The sequence below is a fragment of the Notamacropus eugenii genome, chromosome 4, assembly GCF_028372415.1.
Source record: "Notamacropus eugenii isolate mMacEug1 chromosome 4, mMacEug1.pri_v2, whole genome shotgun sequence".
Taxonomy (NCBI): domain Eukaryota; kingdom Metazoa; phylum Chordata; class Mammalia; order Diprotodontia; family Macropodidae; genus Notamacropus; species Notamacropus eugenii.
In genome coordinates this window covers 193139581-193153552 of record NC_092875.1, presented here as the reverse complement: position 1 = coordinate 193153552, position 13972 = coordinate 193139581, and the positions used below count along the sequence as shown (strand labels likewise).

Sequence of the window (13972 nt, the reverse complement as noted above, 5' to 3'; positions counted from 1 at the left end):
TGTTTTTGTCATGGGAAACATTAGAGTGATTTACCATTCAGAGCTGTTTAAAAAATAATTCTTTAGACTCAGAACAACAGGACAGAAATTGTTAAATTCACCTGTTAGATATGTCAAACAATGTCACTTAGGATAAACAAAAATAAAATAAAATAAATTCTAAGTTTTAGAATTTTGCCATCTAGTTTAAACCATGATAAAGCTCACTTTCCAGCTGTTTGATCTGGTTGCTCTACTCCTACTGTTTTCACAGCTTTGGCTTGGTGTGTCCCAGTTTATTTTCCTGTCAAGGGCTTAACAATATAATTGTTATAAGTCATATTAAGAATAATTTGATAGTTATTAGGGGTACCTATGCTCTCTTAAATTTATCCAGCCTAATTGATGGAAGGTTTTAGTTGGAAGAGATCTTTGGGAGGAGGTGGGATAACCCCTTCAGTTCACAAATGAGGAAACTGAAGCTGGGATATTTTCCTTATTTTCCAGGGCAACTAACTTCTGTTTCATTCTTAGAGCACAGTTCTTTCTTTTCCTTTCCTGTCTTCTTCGCTTCTACTAAGGTCTTTGAAGGTTTTATATTTCTGATTGTTCCTAGTTTTCTGTAAGACTTGTTCTCAATAAATGATACAATACGACTCAATCCTAATTTTGTAAATTGACCTGTGTAAAGAGACCATTTTCCAGCAAAATGAAATACTGTCTAAAAGAATTAAATCATTAGATGCTACAAATGTATTATTTATGCATAAAAAAGATTGATGTTTTCACAGTAAAGTGCCCAATCAATATTCATTAAAATTGGCTTGATCTCCTTGGAGCTTTACCAATCTTGTGAGTCCCAGGATGTTGTGGGACATCTCTTGGGACATTTCATAAAGAAACCAAGGATTGTAAATGCTTCAAGGAACACGTTAGTTTCACCAGTCAGAGACGTCAATTTGATGTGTCATTAGTAATTTTTTTTGCCATTCTTCTTCTAGTATTTGCAGGAAGGAATTCAGCTATCCATCAATACAATGTCAATCAGATTTCTTGGATGGTTTTAAAATATATCTTCACCTAAAATTAGCTTGAACATTCACTAATTCATTCAACAAACATTTATTAAACATCTGCTATGTGGAATGCTCCATAGTAAGGCACTGACCATGAAGTATGAGAGTTGTTTTTAAGTTCTCTTCAAATCCCAAGATTGAATGATTTTTAAAAAGACAAAGTTTTAAAGTTGACAGCAAACCTGAAAGCAAATGGAAAGTTAAAATTAATTATATAGGGCTGGTAGACATTCTGTGATGTAAAATGTTCTGAATAAATTCAGTTTCCCAATCACAGTTGATAACATGTATGGTGAAGTAATTGAGTAGAAATTAAATATGCATTTTCATGGGGAAATTTCATATACCTTTGTTTTTCACCATGTGTTTATATATATTTGGAGTAAACAAAATTGAAATAGTAGCTTTAAGGTGAAGATTATTGCTGTCAATAGGAGGGCTAACTGACATAATTAAAGTTCTTCCATAACTGCATTAGTAACATTCTTAGATTGTAAAATTTTTAAATATTTGTAAATCTAAACATCTTTCACAATTTATAATGACAAGAATTTTTTGTTTTTGTGTAATTATCCATATGCAAAATCATCATCCTTTTTAAAATTTCAATATCTATTTGAACTGAGCTAGAATAATATCTGAATAATAATATCAGAATAATATTTTTCAATAACTGATTTTGCTTTTATTTTCTATTTGATCCTAATTTCCTTTTTTTCCTCCATGAAAAACCTCAACAATGCACCATTACAGCTGATGCAATCAATAATGCAGCTGGCTACGGGTTCAGTGGAATTGATAAGAATGGGAATTTCTGTTGGAATCTGCTTTCTAACCTAAACATCTGGAAGATTGAGGTAACTAGGCATTTGAACTTTTTTCTTTTGGAGATAAGTCAGAAGACCTGTTCTACATGTGACTTTCCTTAGAAGCTCACAATTATGATTTCAGAGGGAATATTACTTTTATCATAGTGTGTTAGCTTTACCTGAGAGATAGTGACTCTGCTCTTGTTATCCATGTTAAGATGTTTTTTCTCCTCATTTTAGGAACATTGACTTCTTGATAGTTACAATGGCTCAAGAGCAAATGACAAAGCCACATGGCAGATTACAGTAGAGTTGTTCAGTTTTTTGCAAATATCCCTTTTCTGTCTGCTCTGACATCCATAAGTCATTGCTTTATGTGAAAATATTTTACTTTATTTTTAAAAAGAATGAGAGGGGCAAGCTTCTGCAATGATTTGGAATTGATGTGATAACAATGACGCTTGTTTCTTCTTATGAAGCCTCCATCAGGACCACAGATAGACAGGACCTTAGAGTCCTTTAGTTGAAGCTCCTTTTAGAGATGAGAAAACTAATTCCAAGAGAAGTGAGCTTAGATAATTTATACATTTTTCAAGTGAAGAATTTACATAATACATCAGTTTTTAAGTCATAGTATGACAACAGAAACAGAGGTCTTAATGTAAAGAGACAAGTTTGATCTCAGGATTATAACTGAGAGTCTGTAAGAAGAAAATTATGTTCAGATTATAGCTCAAAAGGAACAAGGTATGTGAGATGTGGGTACACTGGGGTAGCACTGCATTTTAAGAAGGTATACTTATGTAAAGAGATTCAGGAACCTGAAAGAAAAAACCTAATGGAGCGCATTTAGGTGAAGATGAAGGGAAGGGCATAATTTTCTTATTGGACTCTAATATAAATCATGTGGGCAGAGAGCAGAAATAGAAGAGTTTAGGTCAGAAATCACAAATCTGGAGTAGATATGACTTGGTAGTGCTGGAAATCTTTAGTTAACCCCCGCATCTAAAGCAGTAGAATCAAACTAAAAGAGACCCTGCAGGCTACATATTGACCTAGAAAGCCACAAATTAAGGTTACTTATGATATGTTTTATTTTGTCAAACACTTCCCAATTATATTTTAATCTGGTTCAGGAAGCACTTAGGAGTTATGCAGGTGGGGTTATGGGTTTGACTCTCCTTTAGAGCCCTCTGCTAAAATCAGAATAGTTAATAAGTTCTTGAATTATCTTAAAGATAATTTCACCTTTCCAAAGAACCAACAAAGAAAAAGTCTATTCTGGATATTATTTTCACTAACAGGAAGGAACTCACTACTGGAGTGGAAATTATTAAGGAGGGTGTGGTTGGTTGCTCTGAAGCTTGTGGTAGAGGAGAAGAAAGTTTGGTGGAATCTGTAGTACACCCTGGAGTTTAGGAGAGCAGATCTCATAATTGTTCAGAGGAAGAGTACCTAGAATCCTCTGGACTAAAATCCAGGCTGGGAGGGATAGAAAGCTCTTTAGACTGAAATTTAGAAGAATAAATACAAACAATTCTCAAATGTAGGAAAAACAGGAGTTTTCTGAAAAGATTTTGGTTATATAAATGTAGTAAGAAAACTCTCAAGAATGAAATTCTAAAGACAAAAATGCAAACAATTCTGAAGAGTAGGAAAAATGGGAGTTTTCTAAAGAGACTGTGGTTGTACAGATAGAGTGAATGTAGTCTCATCTCGCTCTCTAAAAGTGAGGCCTGCTATATCAAGAATTGATGAGTGATTTCTCTATTACCATTGACTCAATTTCTCCACTCCTCGCTGCCAACAATTCGCACCTTAGTTACATTTAATCATTTAGCATCGGGTTGCTTTTGAAAGTGAATTTACTTTGAAGATAAAGTGATAGCAAAAGTACAAACATTTCTGCCTCCCAACCCACAGTACCTTGGTAGGGACAATCTCCCCTGCATTATGCCTGCTCTCTCTCTGTGAATGCTCTCAGCAGATTCAAACAAGAGCAGACATCTAGTGAGAGATAAAAGAGTGACCAAGGCTGAGGTCAGCAAATGCTTGATAAAGGAAAAACCTTTCAACAATGAGAGCTCTCCCTAAGTGGAATGGGACTGCCTTGTGAAGGGAGTTTTCCTTTGGCAGCTGCCATTCAGGGGCTGGAGGACTACACATCAGGTACATTCCAATGATGAATCTTTTTTAGGTTGACATCAGACAAGATGACCACTTAGTCCCATTACCATTTTACAAAGCTGAGATTCTGTAGAGTTTTTTTTTTTTTCCCTCCCTTTATTCTTGCATCAGTCATCCCTGGTATATTTTAATTTTATTTTCTTTGGCTAAGTACCATTCATGCTTTCTCAGCATTGGGGATAGGTAAAACTCTCACATCCTGGGCCCTTTTCTTCCTTGCAGCTGAATAGGCATGGTGAGATGGCTTTTTGTGCTCAAGGCCTGGTGATGCATGTGTCCTGTTAGGCATTACTTTATTGACTGCTAAGTAGTGGTAGCAGAATCCTGTGGAAGAAAAGGATCGGACCAGGAAGAAGAGTCCTTACTTATAGGGAAGAACAGCCAAGTGACAAACCAATAAAACAGTGACCAGAGGGGCAGCATGGTACAGTGGGATGAGCACATGCTCTAGTCAGAGGTATTGGATTCAAATCCTGCTTCAGTAGATAGAGTACTGGGTCTGCAATCAGGAAGACCTGAGCTCAAATTTGATCTCAGACACTATTTATGTGATACTGGGCAAGTCATTTAACCATTGTTTGCCTCGGGTTCCTCAACTGTAAAATGGGGATAATAATAGTCTCTACCTAGTAGAGTTGTTATGAGGATCAGAATGAGATAATATTTCTAAAATGTTTAATTCAGTGTCTAGCGTATAGTAGGTACTATATACATGCTCACTTTTCTTTTTGTCCCCATATGACATTGGGCAAATCATGCTTCTTTCTTAGGCCTTAGTTTTCTTATCTGTAAAATGAAGCATATAGCAAGGGATTCCTTGACCTCCATGGATCCTTCTAGGTCTAGATCTAAGAGCCTATGGCAAAAAGGATGCTTCAGGGAAAAATGCTTTGATTTTTTTGCTAGCCCAGGCTTTACGCCTCTAGGGAAAGACAGTTCTCAATGACTTGCCTAATGGAATATGACAGAATGCGCAGGCAAGCTTGTTTTTCTCTTAGAGTACAGTGTCAGCAATCAAATTCTGGTTTTAACAAAAACGCCATCATCCAGCCATCTTTGAGAATGTTCCATGAAACAAGAACAAAGAAAACAGGGATGCTTGTGATCATTATGTAGTGATAGCGCGTTTTTTAACAATTCGGTGTCTAGTGCTTTTTGCAGATACCTTTGCCCTCTCCTTTTCTGCAGGGTCTGAGGACAGAGGTTTAGCAGAAGTGGTTAGCAGAGGCCAGTGAGTTCTAGAATCAGTTCAGTCATGGTGGGACAAGAGAGAAGATTGGTCACAGGGAGCTCTTCTACATGTGCAAATGATGACCACCAGGACAGAAACCGAAACCAAAGGTTTCAGTTTTGAAGGCAGTTAGGTATCATAATTCAATTTAATTCAATTCAATAAACATTTATTAAGCTCTTACTGCATACAGATAGAGTGCTGGACTTAAATTCTGGAATCTTCAGACCCTTTGCTATGTGACCCTGGGCAAATCTCCTAACACCTCTCAGACTAGATTTCCTAGTCTGTAAAATGAGAATAACAGCACCTACTTCCCAGTGTGGCTGTAAGGATCGAATGGATGTGTGAAGTATCTTGCAGACTTTAAAACTCTTCTAAAATGCTAGCTATTATTATCAAAGTGGCAGGCCCCCTTTCTTTACCTGGATGGTGTTAGGAAGTATTTGCCTGCCCTGTGGCTTTTTTTCCTTCTTCTTCAAAAATCCTTCCATTTCCCTCTCAAGGATGTTGCTTGAGAAAACTCCAGAAAAGGTTTTCTTAAAACCATTTCCACCTTCTATTTGGCTGACCTTTGTTTCACACCAACCAGGCCCCAAATAAGTACACTCTTTTCTCATCTCTGTCAATATTGAGATTTGTGGATGGAAAGGGGCTAGAATTACCTACTTATTTACCTACTTATGAAAAATGATTAGAAAGAGAAAGCTTGTATTCACTATATATTTGATCCTGGAAGAGATTCAAAGGTAGCTGAGGAAAACAGCTTTGGTGTAAGTAAGCTTGCCTTGTGGATATGTTTTTCACTCCATTAACCATAAGGGAAAAAAAAAAAAGAAGAGGGGGATAAATAAAAACCATTAGGTTTATGAAATAAACACCCACAGCTAAATAGATAGATGTTCAGGTTGCCTTTGGAGGAAAATCCTCTTCTTAACATCTTGTGCCAACATACGGTTTTCCCATGGTGAAGAAGAATCTTTTCAAATAGATTTGACCTGGATTTTCAGCCTTAAAAGCGTAGCTTTTTACTTATGAACTGGTCTGAAAGTTTCTGTATTTTTTGGGGGGTAGTAGGGGTAGCCCACCATCACTCTACCACTTAATAAAAGATGCTGTGTGAGAAAACTGGAGGACTTGTTCAGGACTTAACTTCATGATTTACCTGAGTCATGCCCCCATATGCTTGGACTTTTTAAATTTACATTGCATATTGTGACCCCTTCATGCATGGAATCTCTTAATCCCTTAGGCAGCATCCGATGCTTTTTTGAGCCAATGTTGCTGAGTATGGTATTGGCTTCATAAGAATGACCTAGTTTGTGGATCGTCCGCATGATAAAGAATTGTGTGTTAAGCTAGAGCTGTTACCCATGTGGGCGTGGAGTTCACATGATTAAACTTTTCCTGCAATAAATCTTGTGCTAATGTATTCCATTTTAAAATTCAGATGACTTTGAAATAAGAGGAGACAGAAAACCCACAACATTTTCCTTTGGTTCTCCCATGACTTGAAAATAACCTTTAAGAAAAATTGAGATGTTGCAAAGCAAGTTCGGCCACACTTCTAAACATTAGAAAGTTTTAGTGTATGTGGTGGAAATATTGATTCAACCTTAAATGAAGTTAGTCATCCTGGTAGAATATGATGGCTCTTATTGCTCTTATTTGGGATAGGAGTCAGCATTAGTGGGTGAATTGGCATTGCTTAGTATATTTTAATACCAATAATAGGTGTTTCTTTCTTCTTCGTAGACGGCAACAAGTTTTAAAATGTACATAGAAAACTGGAATATTCAGACAGCTGCTTGGCTAAAGAGGTAAGCAAAATAAAAAACTTTGTCTTACTTATGGAATTGGGATAGATTTAAATGGCATTCACCAAATGAATTGTAAGTGCAAGCCCTGATTAAATACCTACAGAAGAAAAGACAGTCCTTAACCTTAAGCAATTTATACTCTAGCCAGGGAAAATAGGGTGGTTTGGGGGCAATATACTAGAGGGGATTAGTAAGGGCCTCCTGTAGAAGGTAGTGCTTGGGCTGTGAGCCTTCAGGGAAACTAAGAAATCCACTGAAACACCATCAGTTCATAGTTCACAGATTTGTGAACATTCTAGTTTGGGGAAATCTTTTGTTCCAGACTCATAACATTATGAGTATAGGAAACTCCCTCTACTGTTTGAAGGTTGGCCTCCCTATAACTTACAGCCTTACAGAGTTGGCTGGGGCACTGAGAGGCTAGGTGATGTGTACATGATCACAGCAAGCGTGGCTCAGAGGCAACACTTGAACCAAGCTCTTCTTGACTCCAGAGTAGGCCCTCTGATGATTAAACCACACAATCCCCCCAAATGTGCAATATATATCATATATAAATAAGAAGACAGAAAGGTAGTGAGCTAAGATTTTACATTCAATTCAATGTGACCGACTTTTTTTTAAGCCAGCATTTATATGGTACTTTCAGGTTTGTCAAGCATTGTACAAATGTGATCCTATTTAGACCTCATGATAAGCTTGTGAAAGAAGTGCTATTTTATCCTCATTTTATATACTAGTAAGTCTTTGAGGTAGAATTTGAACTCAGATCTTGCTGACCCCAAGTTCATCAATCTTTCTTGTTGTATCACCTAGTTGCCATTTCTTAGTTACTTGCTATAGACCAGGTACTGTGATAAGCCATGGGGATGTAGAGAGAAAAATGAAAATATCCCTGCTCACAAAGAACACACATTATGGAAGCAGGAATATAAGCCAAATATAAAATGGACATTTCAAATTAAATACAAACTATAGACAAAGTAATTTATGAAGGGTGAGGGGGAGAGAAAGGGAACTAGGTAGCACAGCGGCTAGAGCACTGGGTTTAGAATCAGGAAGATTCATCTTCATGAATTCAAATCTGGCCTCAGACACTCACTCTCGTTATGACCCTGGGCAAGTCACTTAACTCTGTTTGCTTCATTTTTCTCATCTGTAAAAAATGAGCTGGAGAAGGAAATGGCAAAGCAATCTAGGTGTCTTTGCCAAGAAAACCCTGAATGGGGGTCATGAAGAGTTGAAAATAAGCCTTAACAAAAAAGGGGAAAGAGAAGGCACCTGTCTAATTTGAAAGACAATGTCTTAATATAAAATACATTTTTTTCCTTTGGCCTGATAGTGGAGGTAAATGTTCTCATGTCTGTAACATTGTCTATAGATGCCTAAGCAACAGGCAACTTTTGAGGAGGCCATAATGTCATGTTGGCCTCCATTTTGAATAGGTAGTAATAAAAACAGCAGGACATTCCAATTCCAATTCCATTCCTTTGCCTAGTTTATTCATACCTTCTTTTTGGGGATTTGTTGATATTTTCCTGTTCCTCTGTTTTCCTACTCCTCTGTTTTCCTATTTCCAGAACATGACTTGTAGGGTTATGGTAATAACTTTCAAGTGGGCACACAACAATGTGGTGTTCTTTAAACAGCATCACTTTGTAGTTTGTGAAGCATGCTGTTTCTAATTGTGGTGAGATGAGATGGAGTATAAATGAATGAACTTTAAAAACTGACTTCTATAGAAGATGATGAATTTTGGGTAAAGATAAATGGACCATTAAGACTGATGTTAGACAAAAGACACTTGTAACAAAATGTCACAGATTTTCTGTTTCTGCAGCACAATCTTGTTCATTCAGCCCTAATTTCATGGTGTGAATTTCCTTTCATGTAGACTTTACATGCTTTATGTATTTTACAAGTAACAATAATGCAAATTTTTGTTGTATCATTATTTTATTGAAGGCTACAGTCTTCTATGTAAGCACAACATGGAGTGTATATGAGCTATCACTACTGCGAACTTGCATAATGCCCATATAGAGAACACATATCAGTTACCTTTTACAATTAATTTTGATCATTATTAGGATTTGTTTTTATCTTTGCATTTCTGGGTTTACTTTCTAGTTTGTCCCTCTCGTTGCCACAGCAATGTTGAGCCGGGAGAATTTATGAACTGAGGTTTAAGTTGAGCCTGATAGATCTTAACAATGAATGCTTAATCCCAGTATCCCAAAGTATTTGAAAACAGCATCTGCATGCTTTCAGGATCTATCAGTGAGATCACTATCTATTGATATTTTCTCAGATGGATAGACTGACTTGCTAAGATTTTGAATGACTTATTCAAAGTCAGAGGAAGTGCTAGAACCACTGCCATAGCAGAAGGGAGGTTGTTCACCTGGCCACCTTCATTGCTTGGATGCATGGACATAAAAACAGAGAGTCTGAAGAGTTGATAGGAAGGCTTCTTATGTATCACATTAAAGTGCTTTGTCCATCCCTGAAATTTTGCACATGAGGAAGCAGCTCAGAGAGGTTTTATAACTTGTTCCAATACATACTGCTAATCTATAGCATTGTAGGGATTGAAACACAGGTCTTCTACTTTCAAATCCAATGTTCTTTTTTTTTTTCTTTCATCCTGGCCCCATGTATTATTTAGTTTGGTCTCTCACTTTTTAGTGTGGGTATAACATCCATAAATTCTTACTATTTTTTGTAGGAGAAGAGTGACAGCAAAGTGGCATTCTTTCTGCCTAGCAAATAGATTAATTTTTTTCCCCTTCTTTAAAAAAAAACCAAACAACTTGGTGGTACAATAGAGTAGAGGGCCTGGAATCAGAAAGACTCAGGCAAGTTGCTTTACCTCTGTTTGTCTTAATCCATTGGAGAAGGAAATGGCAAACCACTCCAGTATCTTTGCCAAGAAAACTCCATGGATGGTATGGTCCATGGGGTCATAAGGAGTCAGACACAACTGAACAACAACGAAACAGTATTTTATCACATTCATACGATGCAATTTATTTTTCTTTCTACAAATATTGATTAAGTGATTACTATGCCCAACATAGGAAATACAAAGCCAGATAACTTCTTAAGGAGCTTACAATCTGACAGGTTTCATGGGATTTATACCAGTTATATGCAGAGCTGTTGAGTCACGTCAGATCAGACTTCAAGTATGGGTCAGATGGCTCACTTGCTCCAGCCTATAAATCTAATAATATTTTCACTGATTGTGACTAGAAGGAAATTGGAAATGAATAAAAAACACTTGATTATTGAACTGGTTTCCAAGAATAAGGGCTGATGGGTACCTGTATATGCAAGGATGGAGTGAGAACTTTTGAGGTCTGATTCTATGGACAAGAAATTTCAAGTATCATTTAGAAAATAGGTTTCAAGGCACTTTTCCTTTATAATTCATGCACATGACCTGAAATAGCCTCTAATACAAGAGGTGCCTATGTAATAACTCTGTAGGATCCTGATCATTTTTTTGGGGGGTGGTGTATGGACCCGAACTGCTTTGCTATGTTCTTGTTGATGCTTTGTTTTGCCTCTTGGCATGCTTTCTTATTTTGTGGTATTTGGGTAAATGCCTTGCATTGGAGGAGATAAATGTGTTCTTGATCTGGACTCTATCAGTAACTTGTCTACATTCTCCTCTCCAATTAGTGCAGGACCATCACAAGAAAAAAACTCCAGTTTTCCTGGGAGGTAGGAAGATTAATAGGGAAGTCAGAAGTTTAAAAGCATACCCATCAATATGTGGAAATTATATAAACAAGGGAAAAAGTGAATCTTTGGGCCAAGAGTAGGATTTCTTGTTATATCCACAGAGACTTTAAAAGAAGGGCAAAGAAGAAAACATGTAATGGGAAGCTCAGTAGTGCTGGTTTACTGGAAAAGTATTTAAAAAATGAGACTGTGCCTCCTATTATTTGGATAAGGACAGTACTAACAGTGCTCATTCAATGCTTGAGCTATGGAACACAAAATGGCTTAGAAACTACCCAGTTACAAAATGTATTTGGAGCAAAGGTTTAGGGCGATTTTCTCATATTTTGGTATATTATTTTCTAGGTTAGCTAAGTGGTACAGTGGATAGAGTTCTGGGCCTGGAATCAGGAAGACTCATTTTCCTGAGTTCCATTCAGGCATCAGACATTTACTAGCTATGTTATTCTAGGTAAGTCACTGAACCCTGTTTACCTCAGTCTTTTCATCTATAAAATGAGCTAGAGAAGGAAATGGCAAACCACTGCTTTATCTTTGCCAAGAAATCCCCAAATGGAGTCATGAAGAGTTGGACAAGATTGAAAATGACTGAACAGCAACAGATTTCTATTCTTTGCCCTTTTATCCCCATCCTGCCTATCCCAATCCCCACACGTTGTACAACTGTAATTCATTCATTCCATGAACATCTTGGTATTCACATTGTGTTTAGTGCTTTAACCTCACTGGGCACCACATTAGGACAAACAATTGAATCTATATCAGATAAGGTACTTCAATCAACATGTGATCAATGTCCTAATCTGCCTTTGCCTAGTTTAAGAGGAAAAAGGCTTTTTGGAGGAAATGAACCAAGTTTGTAGATAATATAATGGAAAGAGTGCTAGATTTGAAATAAAAAGACCTGCATTGTAATCCTGCCTCTCCTACTGATTACCTATGTGACTTTGGACAAGTCGCTTCAACTGCGCCTTAGTTTCATTAGTTATGAATGAAAATAGTGGAGCAGATGACCTCTAAGTTCTGTTTCTAGCTCTAAAATCTAAAATAATATTTACTATGTGCTTAGTACAGTTCCTGGCATATGTTGTTGTTCAGTCCCATATGAATTTTTGTGACCCCATTTGAGGTTTTTTTGGCAAAGATATTGGAATGGTTTCCATTTCCTTCTCCAGTAGATTAAGGCAAAGAGAAGTTAAGTGACCTGCTCAGGGTCACACAGCTAGTGAGTGTCTGAGGTCAAATTTGAACTCAGATCTTCCTGACCCCGGCCTGGCTCTCTATTCACTGAGCCATCTAACTGCCTCTGGTATATAGTAGGTGCAAAATAAAAGCTTATTCCCCTCCCCCTAAAATCAATGAGTCTTTGAGGCTTGATGAAATGATTTCTAGAATTGTATAGGAAATCCCTGGAAGAGTTTATGTGAGCATATCAAAAAACATGCCATGCCACTGATAGTTATCTGACTCCCCAGAGATGAATAAGGAAATCCATAGGAGATCTGAAAATAGTTCTCCTAGAATTCAGAAACAGTGATGGCATTCTAGAACATCAGTGCAGGAATGGCTAGTTGTGTCTTGGGCATTTCACCTGCAGCAATATTTGTGCATGACTCTCATTACAGGGTGTGCTATGAGCGGGCTCCCTGGTATCCTACAGCATTAACGTTTATCCTGTCTGCATTGTGGCATGGTGTCTATCCTGGATATTATTTTACATTCTTAACTGGAATCCTGGTTACACTAACGGCCAGAGCAGTAAGTGTCCTTTGGATTGGGGTGTGTGTGTGTGTGTGTGTGTGTGTGTGTGTGTGTGTGTGTGTGTGTGTGTGTGTGTGTTGGAGGGGTCATTCTTTATTAACTTAGATTGGTTTGCTTTTTTGGGTTTTGTGATACCTTTAAAATGATTCCTCATTTTCCATTAAAATGCTACTAAGTAGGCTTTCAAGGGTAGCTAGGTGGCTGGTGGATAGAGCACCAGGCTTGGAGTCAGGAAGACTCATCTTCAGTTCAAATCTGGCCTCGTAGACATTTATTAGCTATGTCACCCTGGGCAAGTCACTTAACTCTGTTTGCCTCAGTTTCCTCACCTGTAAAAAAAATAAGCTGCAGAAGGAAAACAGCAAACTGCTCCAGTATCTTTGCCAAGAAAACCCCAAATGGGGTCATGAAGAGTCGGGCACGACTGAAAACAACTGAACAACAAAGTAGGAATGTGTGGTAATCTTACGAAGGACTGGATTTGTTTTCTTTCATACTATCAATGAAGAAAAAGTTTCCTAAGCAAGCAAAGTAAAGGAGTTTATAAGAGGAATGTTTGACTCAATTAAGAGAACAGACTGTTTTCAAATACTTAGTAGCATCCAAGAGCATACCAACCACCTGCTAATTACAGATGATTACCATCTATTAATTAAAGTAGGTATGGCAGAACAGTAACTCTACATTTATCTGGGGATCAAACTAACATAGAACAGCAGGCTCAATTTTCTGGAACACAACCTTGAACTCATAAATAATCAGAAATGCCTCTGAGCCCATGTCCTTTGTAGGGGAAGAGTACAAGCATGCTTAAGCCATGGCCTATTGATTTAGAATTATGGGTAAAGTTAAGTTTACTGATTTAATAAATGTAGCATTCTGGTTTCTCCTGGTAACTTCCAGTTCTTTTTAGATTACAGCATTCATTCATTCTTTAAACAATTGTTTTTCAAACACCTATTGGGCACTGGGTAGCAGACAAAGCTGAATTAGGCAATTTCTGCCCTCAAGGAACTTACAAGTTAGTTGGAGAGATAAGACTTGGTAAATGATCCTAATATGAATCAGTATGCAATAATTGCCATTAGAAAGATGCAGATGCAAAGTCCTACACCTTCAGAAGAGGGAGATTTTCCAGCTGTGGTGATTAGGGAAAGCTTGAATGCTAAGGTAAGGTGTCTAGACAGGATTCAATAGATAGTGGGTTGTCATTGAAAATATTTAAGCAATAGAAATGACAAGATTAGCAGTAGGCTTGAGGAAGACTGTGTCATTGCTGCATGTAGAATGGACTGGAACTGGGAGAGCCTGAAGTTAGCAGATAGTAGGTTAGAAACAGGGGACCTAGGGGAAAAGCGT

At 37.4% G+C, this 13972-nt stretch overlaps 1 protein-coding gene across 4 annotated transcripts in view; it reads left to right on the top strand.

The window, feature by feature from the left end:
- The window catches only part of MBOAT1 (membrane bound glycerophospholipid O-acyltransferase 1), a 194268-nt gene that overhangs the window by 112084 nt on the left and 68212 nt on the right, over window positions 1-13972 (top strand). For all 4 annotated transcript variants that reach the window (XM_072603946.1, XM_072603945.1, XM_072603944.1 and 1 more), the window contains 3 exons: window positions 1809-1912; window positions 7038-7102; window positions 12478-12610. In XM_072603946.1, the coding sequence (XP_072460047.1) occupies window positions 1809-1912; window positions 7038-7102; window positions 12478-12610 (302 nt within the window). The remainder of the gene's footprint in view (window positions 1-1808; window positions 1913-7037; window positions 7103-12477; window positions 12611-13972) is intronic.